Here is a 15,375-nt window from a genome sequence, read left to right as displayed (position 1 = left end):
GTACTTCATTTTGGATGTTTCCCATTGTTCTGTTAAGCTCCATGATCTTTTCTTTTGCAGTGTCTTACCTTCTCTTAATCCATCCAGTGTGTTTTCATTGAAGAGACTGTATTCTTCAGTTTGAAACAGAAGTTCAGTTTTGTTTTGTTTTTTTATCTTCCGTTTCTTTCTTCATTGTGCTTCTACCTTTTTGAACATCTGGATTATATCTAACTGGCTGTCTGCAATGTCTGTCATTTCAGGCTCTATTTCTTTTGAATGATTTTTCTCTTACTTATGTGCCATATTTCCCTGTTTCTTCTAGGCATGGTAATTTTTTGAATAAATTCAAGACATAAATTTTAAATTTTAAGGTACTAGATTTTATTGTATTCCTTTAGTTTTAGGCTTTACTGTGGCATGTAGTTAGTTGCTCAGAAAAACAAGTTTTCAAGACTTGTTGTTAAGCTTTGTTAAGGTAATGCAGGAGTAGCATTTAATTTTAAGATAAGATAATACCACTTCCAAGGCAATAACCTTGTAAAGACTCTATTCAATTGTCCAAGCGTTACAAGATCTTCCCACTCTTGCATGTGGAAACACAGGCTTCCATATCTTGTGGGAGCCCTGGGCATTACTCAGGTTATAGCTCCTTAGCTTTATTTTTCATCTTTCATCTCCACCTCAGTAGCTTCCTTTCACATGCTGAGTTGAGTACTCAGCCAAATACCCAAGGAGACCCCATTGTATTTCTCTGAAGCACTCTTGCTCTCTCTGTGAAACTCCCTCCTCTCTTATTCTTTCCTCCAAATTCTAGTCTCTTTAGCTTCCCTGAACTTTGATCTCTGACTTTTTAATTTAGTGAGACTGTCAGGTCTGTGTGGGTTTTCCCCTCCTTGCACAGTGACCTGGAGACTGCCATGGACGGTGAGTTGGAGATTTCAGGGCTCACCTCATTTATTTCTTTTCTCTTGGGAATGTCCATCCTACACTATAAATCTTACTCAGTTTTTGAGTTATTTAGAGCAGGACATGGCCAGAAGTGGAAGTTCCATTTTGTTAGAAGTTTGACAAAAATTTAGTTGGGAGAAATTCTGAACCTGAACACAAATTAGCAGAATTGCCTTTTCTTAGAATTGCTCTTTGATTCGAATCAGTAAATACTGTGTATGTTTTATTTCATAAACATTGATAGTCTCTTAGAATAAATTGTTTTTAGCACATGTAAGTAAGTAGGGTTAAATTTGCATCATAAATATTTGTGAAGAGGTGATGTGTTATCCAAGTGGGTTTTAACAACACCTGGAGTACTCAAGATTTCATTTGAAGTAAAATATAGACAAGATGTTTCAAGAATACTAGTAGGAAACAAATGTAATTATCTGAGATGAATATAAGATCATCATATTCATTCAGTCACTCAGTAAATATTGAGGAGTCAATGGAACAATGGTTCCCACTGTTTGTGAATACTGTTGTTTATAAGGGAATACAGGCATGCAAACAATTTACTGAAATATGGTTAGATATAGTTGGATTGTAGATAAGGACATTGGTGGAAGAATATGTAAAGTGCCACAGGAACACAGAGAAGAAAGAAAGCTGGAAAGGGCAGGAAACTGAATTTGTTTTATGGAAGTCATCTCTTTCCATCATCTATTCATTCATTCATTCATTCATTCATTCATTACATTACATTCATAACATCATTTAGTCACCAGTACAGTGCTCTGCACTGATAAGTCCCAACAATACAATTCCTCCTCTAGGAGAGAAGTGGCTAATAAGCAATTGTAATTCAGTGCAATAGATGCTATGGCTGAGATGTGCACAGGGGACCACAGAAGTGGAGAGGAAGGGCACCTCATCATGGAAGCAAATGATCAGAGAATGCCTCCAGAGGAGACCTAGCCTCAGGTAGGGAAAGGGCTTGCAACAGAGAGCATCACCATTCAGGAAATGTTAGGTATACAGGGGGCTAGAGCATGGGTTTCAAAGAGGAGTCAGTGGGGAGGAAGCTAGGAGATAGATGGGGGCATATTTTCAAAAGGCTGTCTGTGTTCTCTTACGGCATTTTGAAGAAAAAAGGGAGCATTGACAGATTGTGTGTGTGTGTGTGTCTAAAATGAGGATAGTGATAGATTAATGTTTTAGAAAGTTCACTCCAATGGTAGAATGAAGGATAAAGTGGAGCAAAGTGAAACTGGAAGCAGGAAGATTAATCTGGAAGCTGAGCTAATTTAGTAATCCAGGAAACCAATCATGAAGAACCACACTGAGGAAGTAGTGGAGGGATTGGAGATAAGACAACAAGGAGAGGGATCGGGTAGTATTTAGAAGATAAAACAAAACAAAAGGACTCAATGCCAAATTGGATATAGAGGGTAAAGAGGAGGATTGAGTCTATGATGACTTCCAATTTTCTGACCAGTTGGACTAAATGTATTCATTAAGAGCTAGGACCCCTAAAAGGCATTACCTACCCCAAGGAGAGCTCAAAACAACCCACTGAGATGCAAGAAAAAATAGCAGAATTCCATTTATACTTTTCTCTATATTTTTTGTTTCTATTTGTGTGTGTCTTGCAAAATATATAGTAAACTAATATACTAGTATGTGTATATACTTTATAAGTAAATGAATATCAGTATATTGTCGGCTGTGCTCAAATATTTCATTATCAGGGTGTATGATAGAAAAGTTTGGAGACATCTGAGTGAAGGACTACAAAAGGAATAATAAATGTGGTAGTTATGGGGAATTTGGTAGTAATGGGGTAGTTATGGGTAGTTATTTGCCTATGAACAGTTAGGCAGTAATTTCTAGTGGGCAATAAGAGTCTAACTCAGACAAGAGCATCCAATAGAACTTTCTGTGATCATGCAAAATGTTCTAAAGATGTACTGTCCAGTATGGAGACCAGTAGCCACATATCGCTATTGAGCACTTGAAATATGACTGGTGCAACTGAGGAACTGAAAATTTTCATTTTGTTTAATTTTAATTTATTTAAGTTTGAATAGACACATGTAGCTAAATGGCTACAATGATAGGAAGCACTGATCTAAAACTTTGAAGAGAGACCTTCAGCTCTCATTTATTGAGTGCTTCCACTGGCTAAGCATTTTATATACATTTCTAAGCAATTCAATCATCCCAGCTACCCTCTGAAGTAGACAGTATTATAAAAGAAAAGAGTAAGTTCTTCCTTACTCTCTGCTTTTAATGGTCAAAGTTCATACTGTGAAGAAGAGCATACTTGCTCTGAAATATGTGTACATTCTAGATATTCTCTCTTGGTAGATATTTATGCATCTTTCACAACCAAGTGCCAATTTTATATTTTTCTTTCAGGTGGTTTGCTCTATTACAGATTCAAATATGTATTATTTTAATACTTTATAAATATGACTGTAGTCTTCTGGATCCATTACCAAAACAGGTAAGTGTTTTCAGAATTTTGAATATCATGGTTTTCAAATTTGCTATAAATTCTAACCCCTTGGTTTTAATTACTAGAGATAAGCTGCTAATTTCCTCACCTAGGCTTGATCTTAACAGGTGTCTTACATGGAACCGGACTGAGAAGATAACCCCTTAATTCCCTTACTTCTGAGTCTAATGTATATGCCATGGTAGCACAAGACCAAGACCAAATAGCAAAAAGCACCACTTACAGTGTGAAGAAGGTCCTCAGTGAATTCACCAATTTTGACACTGTTCCCTATGCTAAATAGGCATGGCCTTGATGTTGGGCTTGTTTCCCTAAAGAGGCATATCTGTGGGTCCCAAACTGAACCATCAGTTTTAGAGGCAAGTCATAGCCCTTAGTCCATTTGGGAAGCAATGTCATGGAAGAAAAGAGCAGACAGTGAGCAACCGTAAAGACAGTAAGCAAGGATAAAAAGCCTGTGACCTTATTCCTACCGCTGACCATTGAATGGTCTAATCATTGAACTCCTCTGTGTTTCTATAGGTCTGCTCTCCTAGACCAGTGGCTTTCAAACTGGTGCAAACATCAGAATGACCTGGAGGGTGGGGGGCTTTTTAGAACACAGAATACTGGGCCCCGCCCCTAGAGTTTCTGATCTAGGACATCTAGGGAGGGGCAATAATTTGCATTTTTAACCAGTTCCCGGTGCTGCTGATGCTGCTGGTCTGGATAACACTCTTAGGACCACTGCCCTAGGAAATAGGGAGAGTGCAATTTAATTCCAGATGTTTGGAAGTCATTTTGAAGACTCTGGATAAAATGTGCTGTTTCAGCTGAGGGTGAAGCTCAGAAGTTAAGCATTGCAATTTCAGGGCTATTCACATAGCATGTTGTGCTTTGATTTATTCTTGATATAATAAGGCTAGTGTATGGAGGGATAAATAAAACTCTTGGGTGACATTTCAATAGAAATTATGTAAGTGCTTAAGTGACACAGACAATATTGTATTACTCATAAATATGCACATTTCAGCACTTGCCCCTGATTTCTTTTGCACTTCTATTTTGAGTACACTAACTAGCAGTGCTGAAGAGCCCTCAAAATCCTACCATGAAAGGGAAATCAAAAAACCCTTCATAAAGGTTCTCAGCAAGTATAGTTTTATTATCAAAATGAAGAATAGGGCCAGGCATATACTCACAAAATACCAGTTCCTGGTCCACTGAGTTGGATGTCACAATTTTGCCCAGGACTGATTCCCCATCCAAATATTTTCCCACCAGTGAGAGGACACAAGAATGCCTTACCAGATTAGAAGGATGACATTTGTTAAAACCATGTAACAACTAACCCTAGCGATCAGTAATTTTTTTTTTAAAGATTTTATTTATTTATTTGAGAGAGCGAGAATGGAGAGAGAGAGTACATGAGAGGGGGGAGGGTTAGAGGGAGAAGCAGGCTCCTCACCGAGCAGGGAGCCCGATGCGGGACTCAATCCCGGAACTCCAGGATCATGACCTGAGCCGAAGGCAGTCGCTTAACCAACTGAGCCACCCAGGCGCCCCGCGATCAGTAATTTTGACCAGTTCCTTAGGCAAGATTTTGCCCAGTACTTTCTTCCTAGCTAAGAAGTCTATTAGTTATATTTATTATACTCTTATACACACATTCTATTTCTGTTTTGACGCTACTAAGAACATTTTTAAAGAAATATCTCAAAAAAAGGAAAGAAAGAAATATTATCTCAGTTTGTAAAAAGTGTGTAAGTGAATTCTCATGATCTCAAAGGGCATTTCATTTCATAATTCTTATTCTAGAAAGAGATGAATTGAAATTATGTAATTATTGGAATTGTTTTAATAAATTGTAAAATGAGGTGATCAAAAACTACAGGAAATGACCTTCAAATTGCCAGGCTCTTGTAGGAGCTGGGAGGGGATGTGTTGCCTGGGCATGTTCTGAACACTCTTGTCAAGCACGGGCACATCTCTGGGCTTGGAAATCAGCTTCCTCAAAGAAATATACTTGTCATAGTAGCAAAAATCAAATGCTAGAACCCCCAATTTTAATTTTGCAGAAGCCCAGTGTTTTATTTTATCTCAAAGGGTCTTAGGAAATTAATTTTAACTCTCATTAAGAACCAAACACTAAGCAAATACTATAAAGCTTCCCAAGATCCATGACCAGGCAGCAGTGTCCAGATGCTGGCAATGGGGGCTGTTCGTTTTGAAGCATTTATAAGACCAATTCAATTTTCTTGCAAAAGCAAGCACATTTTTGCTAATATAGTGAAGTTTTGCTTGTTTGGTTGGTTGGTTTTGTTCTGTTTTGTCTTTTGGGGGGTCATGAATCCTTAGATAATCTTACGAAGCCTATGGATCCCTTTCTAGAGAAGTACATAACTTTTCATACCCACAAATTTGTTTGCAATTTCGAGGAGTCCATGGCAACCCTGCACCTCGTTCTATCAACTCCCCTAGGGATCTCCTTCTTAAGAAGCCCATGCTGTGCCTTGTTGCATTCAAACTTGACCATAGACTGATGACTTAAATTGGACTGATTGTCTTTTCCTTACTCTTGATCTTCCCCCAACCCTCAAGGCTGATAGAACAAATTGCAAACGTTCTGTTCCTTGAATGGAAGGCTAAAATTGATGCTTGACATTATAAGACACTTCAAGTCTTCCAAGCAAACACTCTAGTCTCTTAAACCTAGACTCCGTACTTTTAGAGACAATTACACTTGAATAAACCTTCGGTCTAAAACTGTTGGCTTATGTCTCTTAATTTCTATATTTCTTCTGCATTTCTGCTTTTAGAGTCCTCTCCATTTGGTGGGTGTCCAACAGCCAGAAGGACAATGCCGAATTGAATTTAAACAAAGAAAATGACATCTGTTGGGCCTAAAGAGTGCCAGGGCCTTCTGGAAGAGTGACTGTCCCCATCCACTAGCCTGGCAGCATCTAGCTCTGAGCTCTACTAAAACATACGGCTTAACTTTGTTTTAGGATTTAGTTCAAGAGAATGTAGGTAGGTGTGTTTGGTAACTTAAGAGTAGACCAAGAATCTGATATCACTCTCACCGATATGAGATCTGAATATATGGTTTGTAGAAAATGTTTAAGTGATTTAAAGAAGAGGCGTTTCTTAAGGAGTTGTAATTTGGTTTCATGCATAACTGTATTAAAACTTTAATTAGAAATAATGCCTCTTGAGTGAAAATCTTAGTAAACTGTGAAGGCAACATACTTTAATTTCTGTTTTGAAAAAGGCTGAAAGTCTTAAACTCTAAGGAAATATTAAATAGTAATTTCTGGAAATTTTTTAGTTTTCTTAATATGATTCTCAGCTGGCAATTGGAATTCTTAAGTTCCATTCATATAATTCTTTATGGTAAATAGGACTAGTGCTGAAACAATGAATAAAATGATAGCTTTCTAAGACCTGCGAAGACAGGGAGCATGTCTTACACTCATTCCGTGCTCAACTACACCTAGGACATCCCCTTCGGTATAAGGTTTATTCAGTAAAGGTATACTGATTGATATATTGATTTGTATTTTAATTGAAGGTGAAAGCACTCTTTTGATTCAAGGCATTAGTAGTTATAGGTGAAGAGGTACTATTTTTGTGGGTAGAAACACAAATAAAGTGATGTCAAGGCAAATAACAGCATTTGAATGTATTACTTAGGACTTCTGCCTGAAATATTTACTAGGAAACCCTGAAAAGAAATTCCGTCATGCACCGGGGGAAACATACAACAGTAGTAACAGAGTGATCAGTGATGTCATGATTTGTCCTCTAATATTCAGTAAAATGCTGCTTGCCTCCTTTATTTCACAATAAATAAGCTTTGTGTGCATGTCGTCCTCTGGATTATTTGCTCCCCTGTGCTAGAATTATCCTGCAGAGTTGATAATGATTGCTTAGTCATCTATTTCCTATCAATGAGCAGATGACTCCCTAGGAGAAAATTAAGTACTCCGGAGTGCATTAACTCTTGCAGACTAATACAGAGATTCTGAAGCTTAGCTACCTGGTGCTTGCAGCTTAGCTTAGTGGGTTTGGGGTGTAGAGACTGGAGGGGCTGAAGGAAGCAGTTTAGAAGACCTGGCAGGGTTTGCTAAATATGGCAGGAGTGTTCTTGGGGCAGACATGTCTTCCTGAACATCTGAGGCCCACAATGAAACACTGTATTTGCCTGTAATATGCATTTCAGCTGAATTTGCGGCCACTCGGGGCTAGTGTTTATCTCCATATTCTTGCTTGGTAAGGATAAATGTTAGCTGACAAGTTTATGCACTTAAAAAAGAATGCAGACGCAGGAGATCCATTGACCTTTGATAAATATAAAATAATGGTAAAAGAAATATACTTGGAGGTCCCATATCTTTTTATTTTCCTAGCCTGGGATTTTATATTATATGTCTAAATCACTGCTCTGTCCAGGGTAAAGAGTTCAAAGCGGCTGGCTCTCCCCTGTAGTGCTGGTGTAGTAAGAACTCAGTATTGCCCTCTTCTGGTAGGTCAGGCATTCAGCTGGGGCAGTGACTATGTCTGCTTTGGTAAGAGCCTCCATCTTGTCAGCCATTGTCCAAATTTCCTTTCAGGCCTTGATCAACCAACCAAACATTTTGCCATTGCCCAAGAGTCTATGGATATTCTTACCTCAGACTATTTCTCCCTCTACACAAAGGACATGGCCCAGTATACTGCTCAAAACTCTGCCCAGTGGGAGAATTTCCCCTCACCACTGTCTTTTGGGGGCACTTCTGAATGTGGCTGAGTGGAGTGAAGTCAGTTTGCTCCATCATATCAAGCCAACCAATATGTCATCCGGGCCCAAGACTTTTTCTCTCCTCTCTGTCAACTAGTTATAGCCAGTGGGCCAAAGGTGTGAATTGAGAGAGATGCATCAGTCTAACAGAGGTAAGTGATGACCTGTTTATGTAACTGACTCCTGGACTTGCTCAAACCTGATCCCAAATGTACCATATTCATTGTATTATAGATTGCTGCTGCAATATACTTTTAATATACTTGGTAAATATAACAATACCCAGTTCATGATGCACAGCTCTGGTCAAATATTCACTTGGCATGTTCAGGCATTGGAGGCTGAGAAGTATGTCAGGAGTTGGTTTTCAAATGATAAATAGTTTTCAGCTGCAGAAGGCATGATCTTGCTCTGGAATCCTAGGGATCTACCCATCTATCTATTGGCCCATCACCACTGGTAGTGGTAGTGCTTGAAGTGCAGTCAGAGCTTGAAGATGGTACTGGTAAGCTGACAGTGGAAGTGGGAGTAATCTTGCTTGCCACTGATGAACTTGAAGGCATGTTCTTGTAGGGTGGACTTGCATGGAGGCACAAGATGGCCAAGCTCTTATCCTTTGGATAGACTTTCAGAAAGTACTCTGATGTCAAGTGCTTGTCGAGATCTGGGTAGATATTGAACTTGGGTAGCCCAGTCTTAGGAGGCAGGTTATCAAAGTCACCGTGGTTCTTGTACTTTTTCTACCTGAAGCCCATGTAAACACCGTAGAAGAACAGAGTTGCTGTTGCACAAGCAGTGTGCTGAAGAAGGCATAGGAGGAGAGAAACAGAGACACACATAACATGGAAGGGGTTTTCCTGTGAAGGGGAGAAAAGGGAGAGTGGTGTTTGGAAGGGGACATGAAAGGATTTCCTTCCTTCTTTCCTTCCTTCCTTCCTTCTTTCCTTCCTTCCTTCCTTCCTTCCTCTTCTCTCTCCCTCCCACCATCCCTCCCTTTCTTTTATACAAGGAAGACACTAGCATATTTCAATGTTTATGGGAAGAAGCCTGTAGAGAGAGATACATTGAAATAACAGTCAATGGAAAAGATAGTTTTTTGTGCCAGACCTCTGAGATGGGAGGTATTGGGATAGAGATCCTACACACAGGAATTAGCTGTAGACAGGAGGCAGGAAGGTGACATATTTCACTCTGAAAGAAACAAGGAGGAAGGACTCAGGGTAGAGGCAATAGCAGGAAATTGAGCAAATTCTCATTTGATGGGTTTTATTTTCCCTGTTAAATGGAAGGTGAGTTATTTCCTGAGAGTGAGAGGGTGGGAGAGGTGGGGGCAGCAATGACGGGAGGGGAGATATTCTCATGATGAAATGCCATGGCCGTTTTGTGTTTGAGCTCCCGAGGAACTTCCATCAGCCTGCAAGACAGCTGGGAAAATAAGATTAATGCAGATTGGGACTTTGACCATTGGAGGAATGTGTGGCAGGAGAGATGTGTGGTTGACAGTAACCTAAGGAGTATCAGGTGGAGAGGGAAGGAAGAGGAGGCAGAAGAAGCCCGAAAAGAAGAAACAGTCAGCTGGGGAACTTGAAGAATCAGTGTAGTGGGAACAGATAGTGAGAGACCCGGGAGGGCAGAAGGCTGTGGCCAGAGGACAGACTGTCTCAATTTAAAATTTCAGAGGACAAGGAGTTAGGGGTGGGATGACAGTGCTCGAGGGGAGGCTGACATGGTGGTCAGGTGAAGAGAATGGAGTTCAGAAGGTAGCCGTGATGGTATTTGTCATAGCCACCACCTTATAGCTGTGTCCATATGGTGGAAGGGTGAAGCATCTCTGTGGGCTCCCTTATAAGAATAGTAATCCCATTCGTGAGGGTTCCCCTCCCCCCCATGACCTAATCACCTCCCAAAGGCCTCACTCCTAATGCCATCAACTTTGGGCATTAGCATTGTACCATATGAATTTGTCGGGGATACAAACATTTAGACCATGGCAGGAAGTAACCCTCACAGTTGCTTACCTTTCTAAGTGGAGCTCAGGCTACGGATTTTGCTCTGATAGAGGACCCTGGACAGCACTCAAAAATGCCTCTCTGAGAACAAACTGGTGGTTGCCAGAGGGGAGGGGGATGGGGAGATGGGCAGAGTGGGTGAAGGGGAAAGAGAGATATGGGCTTCCAGTTATGGAATGAATACATCATGGGGATGAAAGGCACAGTATGGGGACTATAATCAATGATATTGTAAGAGTGACGGAACAGGACAGGTGGTAGCTAACACTGGTGGTGAGTACCACGTAACATACAGACTCTTGAGTCACTCTGTTATATGCCTGAAACTAATGTAATGTTGTGTGTCAATTATATTCAAATAAAAAAAAAATAAGACCCTACCCCACAAATGCTTCTCTGGGTCCTGTGCCTCTTGGTGTAGCAGTCCGGGAGATGGTGGTCACCTCTGTTACCCCCACGAGAGTGGACCACGGCACCCGGCTTTCATCAGCACAGTATCTTTTGTTTTAGAAAAGGTTTTAGAATACACATCCCCATATTTCTCCATTAATGTTGGCTTTGGGTTATCAAAATGAACTTGATTGGAGTTTTGTTGTTAGCTTTACAATCTCATTTTTTGGTATTTTAATAAATAGCTAAAGGTTATTACTGACTCGGGAAAAACTTGTATAAACTATTTTCTTGACAAAATAACTATTACTTTCTAGAAACCAACAGTAAGACTTTTTGTCACCTGAGCAGTTACCATATGCTGCTCACTTGGCTAAGCTCACCTCTCCATCCATTTATTTTAGTCTCATAAACACATTTAGTCTGATGTGTTCAGTTTGTTTCTATTATTATTCCTATTTTACAAATGAGAGAAATGGAGCTTGGAAAGACTGAGTGACTAACTCAAGATCACATGGCTAATAAGTGTTGGAGGCACGATATGAGCCCAGGGCTTCTGGCTGCAACACACAGCCTCGTAACACCAAACAGCACTGTATTCTTCCATAAGACAAAATGTTACCCACAAGTGACAGCACTTTTGACCTTTGTGTCATCGTAATCCACACTCTCAGTTCTCTCTTAACTCCCAGGGAAAACGTGGCTAACTTGTGGTGTAGCCTAGATTAGCAAGTATAGGAGGAAGAGGACTCCTGTTTTGCGCCAGTTTCCTTCCTCCTCAGCTTCCTTCTCCACCCCGACCCCCAACCCTCATGAGAACCTCCAGATTGACTGGCTTAGAGTGAGACCCCACAGATGGCGGAGGGGGCCATCCACTGTTTCAAGGAAAAAATCTGATAAAAAATGCATCTTTTGGTAGGGGTATATAAAAATATTGAAAAGATATCATAAGTTCCAATAATATATCATACATTGTCTATTGAGACAGCAATTGGCTTTTTTTTTTTCTTTTAGCATTGTTCTACCTCCTTCCTTGACAAAAACAGTCATTGACAAAAATATTGATCATTAGGGACCCAATAGGCCATAGGGTAAGAAAGATATATGGATTTTCTCTTCTGGCAGAGTCAGGTACTAGTTAAATACCAAATCGTCTTAGTTTAAGCTTTGTCTTCAGGTGACTCGGAACTTTGGGAAGAATTCTTTACAAGTGACCTAAAGCAAAGGGTGTGGTGTTTGCTTCACGATGCATATAAACTCTCCTTTGATTTTTATTGTTGTTGTTACTGAAAATAAACATGTGTAGAATACATAATTTGAGATATCAGCCTAACATCTGGTTTTACTGCTTAAGAAGCTAAAATCCAAGTTGGAGAATGTTATGTGCCCTTGTAGGATGTTCCGTGTTGGTGAAGACAGCCTTCTGAGCGAGACGGTTTAAGTGAGTGTTTCTCTGAAGACAGAAAAATGGAACAGATAAGTAAATTTCCAACTTCTTTGGACAGCAAAACTTTTCATTGCTCAACACATTGATGTGTAGATCTCCCAATAAAAAGACAGATAAAAGCTGATAAGTCCAACTTAGCGTTAGTTGAATATACTTCATTGTTTGTCGAACCCATTAAATGCACCCCTCTGCAGAGCCCCAGGGATCAAAACAGTACATGCTGAAAAACGCTGGACTAGATGAGCTCTGTGTGGCAGAGACATTTAATGCCTGCTGAATGGCAGGCGCTTCCCCAAACTTCCCAGGACCCGACAGTTATGCAGGGTCATGTGACTAGTTTGGGCCAATGGTCTGTAAGTAGAAATGATGGGTGTCAATTCCAAGTTGAAATATGGACGTAGGGATAAAAATCGTCTTTATTACCCTCTTTCCCCGATACTGTGATGGGGGAGCTAGCAGCAAAAAGAAGGCAGAGCCTGTATCCGCCTTGGTCCCTGAGTGTCGATGAGGAGGGAAGAATCCTTTCTCCAAAATTTGCGCGAGACAAATTTGCACGTGTGAGCAGGAAATACTGATATTTGCCAGACTGCCTGAGCAATCTCAGAAAGGAAATCTAGCTCGTGTTCTTTTTCATGCCTGTAGTCTTCTTTTCTGCAATCTAAAAAGCAATGAAATATTGGTAAATGTTACAACATGGATGAACCTTGAAAACATGCCTAGTGAAGAGGCCAGATAGAAAGGACTATGTATTGTATGATTCCATTTACATGAAATATCCAGAAAGGCAAATCTGCAAAGAGAGAAAGCAGATTAGTGATTGTCTAGGGCTTGGGGAGGAGAGGGGGGAGAAGGGTGAGATGCCTGAACGAGTGACAGCTAAGGGGCAGAGGGTTTCTTTTGGAGGCCATAAAATGTTTTAAATTGGTTGTGGTGATGGTTGTACATCTCTATGAATATATGAAAAGCCATTGACTCTTACACTTTAAATGGGTAAATTATATGGTATACCAATTATATCTTAATAAAGCTTGCCATTTGCAACGTGGATGGAACTGGAGAGTGTTATGCTGAGCAAAATAAGTCAAGCAGAGAAAGACATGTATCATATGACCTCACTGATATGAGGAATTCTTAATCTCATGAGACAAACTGAGGGTTGCTGGAGTGGGGGGGGATGGGAGGGATAGGGTGGCTGGGTGATAGACATTGGGGAGGGTATGTGCTATGGTGAGCTCTGTGAATTGTGCAAGACTGTTGAATCACAGACCTGTACCTCTGAAACAAATAATACATTATATGTTAAAAAAAAAGAAGAAGAAGAAGAAGATAGTAGGAAGGGGAGAATAAAGGGGGGGGAATCAGAGGGGGAGACGAACCATGAGAGATGATGGACTCTGAGAAACAAACTGAGGGTTCTAGAGGGGAGGGGGGTGGGGGGATGGGTTAGCCTGGTGATGGGTATTAAAGAGGGCACGTACTGAATGGAGCACTGGGTGTTATATGCAAACAATGAATCATGGAACACTACATCAAAAACTATTGATGTGATGTATGGTGATTAACATAACATAATAAAAAAATTAAAAAAATAAAGCTGTGAAGAATAAGCAATGTGGTATGACTCTTAGAACACAAAGCAGATGTGCAAAAAACACAACTTTTTTTCTTTTTAAGATTTATTTATTTATTTGAAAGAGAGAGAGTGCATGCAAGCGGGGGGAGGGGCAGAGGGAAAAGGAGAGAGAGAATCTCAAGCCAACCACCCACTGAGCATGGAGTCAGACCAGGGCTCAATCTCAGGAGTGAGGAGCCTGACATGGGGCTGATCTCATGACCCATGAGATCATGACCTGAGCTGAAATCAAGAATCGATGCTTAACCGACTGAGCCACTCAGGCGCCCCTCAAAACCACAACTTATTAAATACTCTATAAAGCATCAGAGTTCCAGATTCTGAGGTCCTGTTCTTTGGGGCCAGCAGCAAATCCTATATGAATAATTAATTCTGAGGCCCCTCTATCCCCGGAATCACAGTGAAATTAGGGATGTTCCCAGGTGCATAGAAAAAGGGACAAGTGCCCCTAATCACCAATGTTTCCAATCTGCCTCTGGCCTCACTGCCGTCCACTGAAGTCCCAGGACTTCTTGCAGTCTCTGTGCCTCCCTCCGCACAGCTAGAACCCTGGGGCTCTCACATCTCCATCAAGCTCTTCGGGACTTGGCTCTCCCAGACTCAGCCACCTCCCCCCTTGCCAGGCCAGTGGGAGCTCTTTCTAGTTAGGGAGTGCTTTTTGCTTCTCCAAACTGCACTGCGGTGCAGTTCTCCCTGTTCTTTAAGAGTTGGCCTTGAAGGCTCATAAAACCCCCAAGGTAGCTGAATTTGAAGGACAGACGGCGGTATGGTAGTATATCAGTAGATGCCCACTACAGGCAGAATTTGTGGGGCAATAAGTCCCAGCTACAGGCTTATCAGCATCTTCTGTCACAAAAGGAGGAAGGGCGAGGCAGCTCAGAGCAGTGGAAAGAACTGAGTTTAGACTCAAACCCCTACATCCCAGTCCTGGCTCGTGCATTTACTGCTTAGTGTCTCTCAGCAACAGTTTCCCAGCAGGCTAATTCCAACAGCCACCTCACCCTAGAGCTCAGACTGAATCACTTTGTGAATTCTGCTACCTATCCAGTGCCATATGGCAATAAGACACTGTGATGATTAAAATGTTTCTGGATCGACTTCTTGGCCCCTACCCTCCCCTGCAAACTGAAGTCTATATTCACCGCAGCCCTCGGCACTGCTAGACCTAGGAAATTTCTAGCTGTCATATTTTCAGGAACCCTGCTGTGTTTTTCTCCAGGAGCTGTAAGCCCTGCCACTCTGCTCTTCCTGTGACAAAAGTCCTCTCACTTCAGTTTTAGACAAACAAATCTCTTGTCTGAGCCCCACGCCCTTCACATTCTCCTCGGCCAGCTTGCTGTGACCAATTTGACTTCTTCTCTGACTGACTGTGTAGAGGTGTCTCTCCCCTCTGCTTTCTCTTGGGGAAGAGGCTACTGTGAACCCCTCAATGGCCTCTTCCGTGAACATGCTCTTTTCGGGTGAGGTGAAGGCCAACGCCAAACACAAAGGACAAAAAGACTTGTCTAGCCCCCAGTTGCATTTCCAGCATTCTTTTCCCAGGCTGTGCTAATCTGTCATCTGGCCAAAGGGAAAAATAAATACAAAATCAAATAAAAATAAGGCACTATCCCCCATACGTCAGGATCTGAAACATAAATAGATTATACTTCATAAAAATGTTTCTAGATGAGCCCCCAAACCGCAATCCAATTTGTAAGACTC

General features: G+C 41.1%; 1 protein-coding gene across 1 annotated transcript in view; it reads left to right on the top strand.

The window, feature by feature from the left end:
- LOC123837783 (24-hydroxycholesterol 7-alpha-hydroxylase) overlaps positions 1 to 6,385 on the top strand; it is an 88,887-nt gene extending 82,502 nt beyond the window's left edge. Inside the window, exons 12-13 of the mRNA XM_045866978.3 lie at positions 3,334 to 3,421; positions 6,232 to 6,385. Of these exons, the coding sequence (XP_045722934.2) occupies positions 3,334 to 3,421; positions 6,232 to 6,303 (160 nt within the window). The 3' untranslated portion in view covers positions 6,304 to 6,385. The remainder of the gene's footprint in view (positions 1 to 3,333; positions 3,422 to 6,231) is intronic.
- The last annotated feature ends 8,990 nt before the right edge of the window (positions 6,386 to 15,375 follow it).

This window comes from Mirounga angustirostris, unplaced genomic scaffold (assembly GCF_029215605.1).
Source record: "Mirounga angustirostris isolate CCGP_5_RB_7025 unplaced genomic scaffold, mMirAng1.0.hap1 SCAF_8, whole genome shotgun sequence".
Taxonomy (NCBI): Eukaryota; Metazoa; Chordata; class Mammalia; order Carnivora; family Phocidae; genus Mirounga; species Mirounga angustirostris.
Note: the sequence above shows the minus strand (reverse complement) of the source record. Positions and strands in the feature narration are given on the sequence as shown.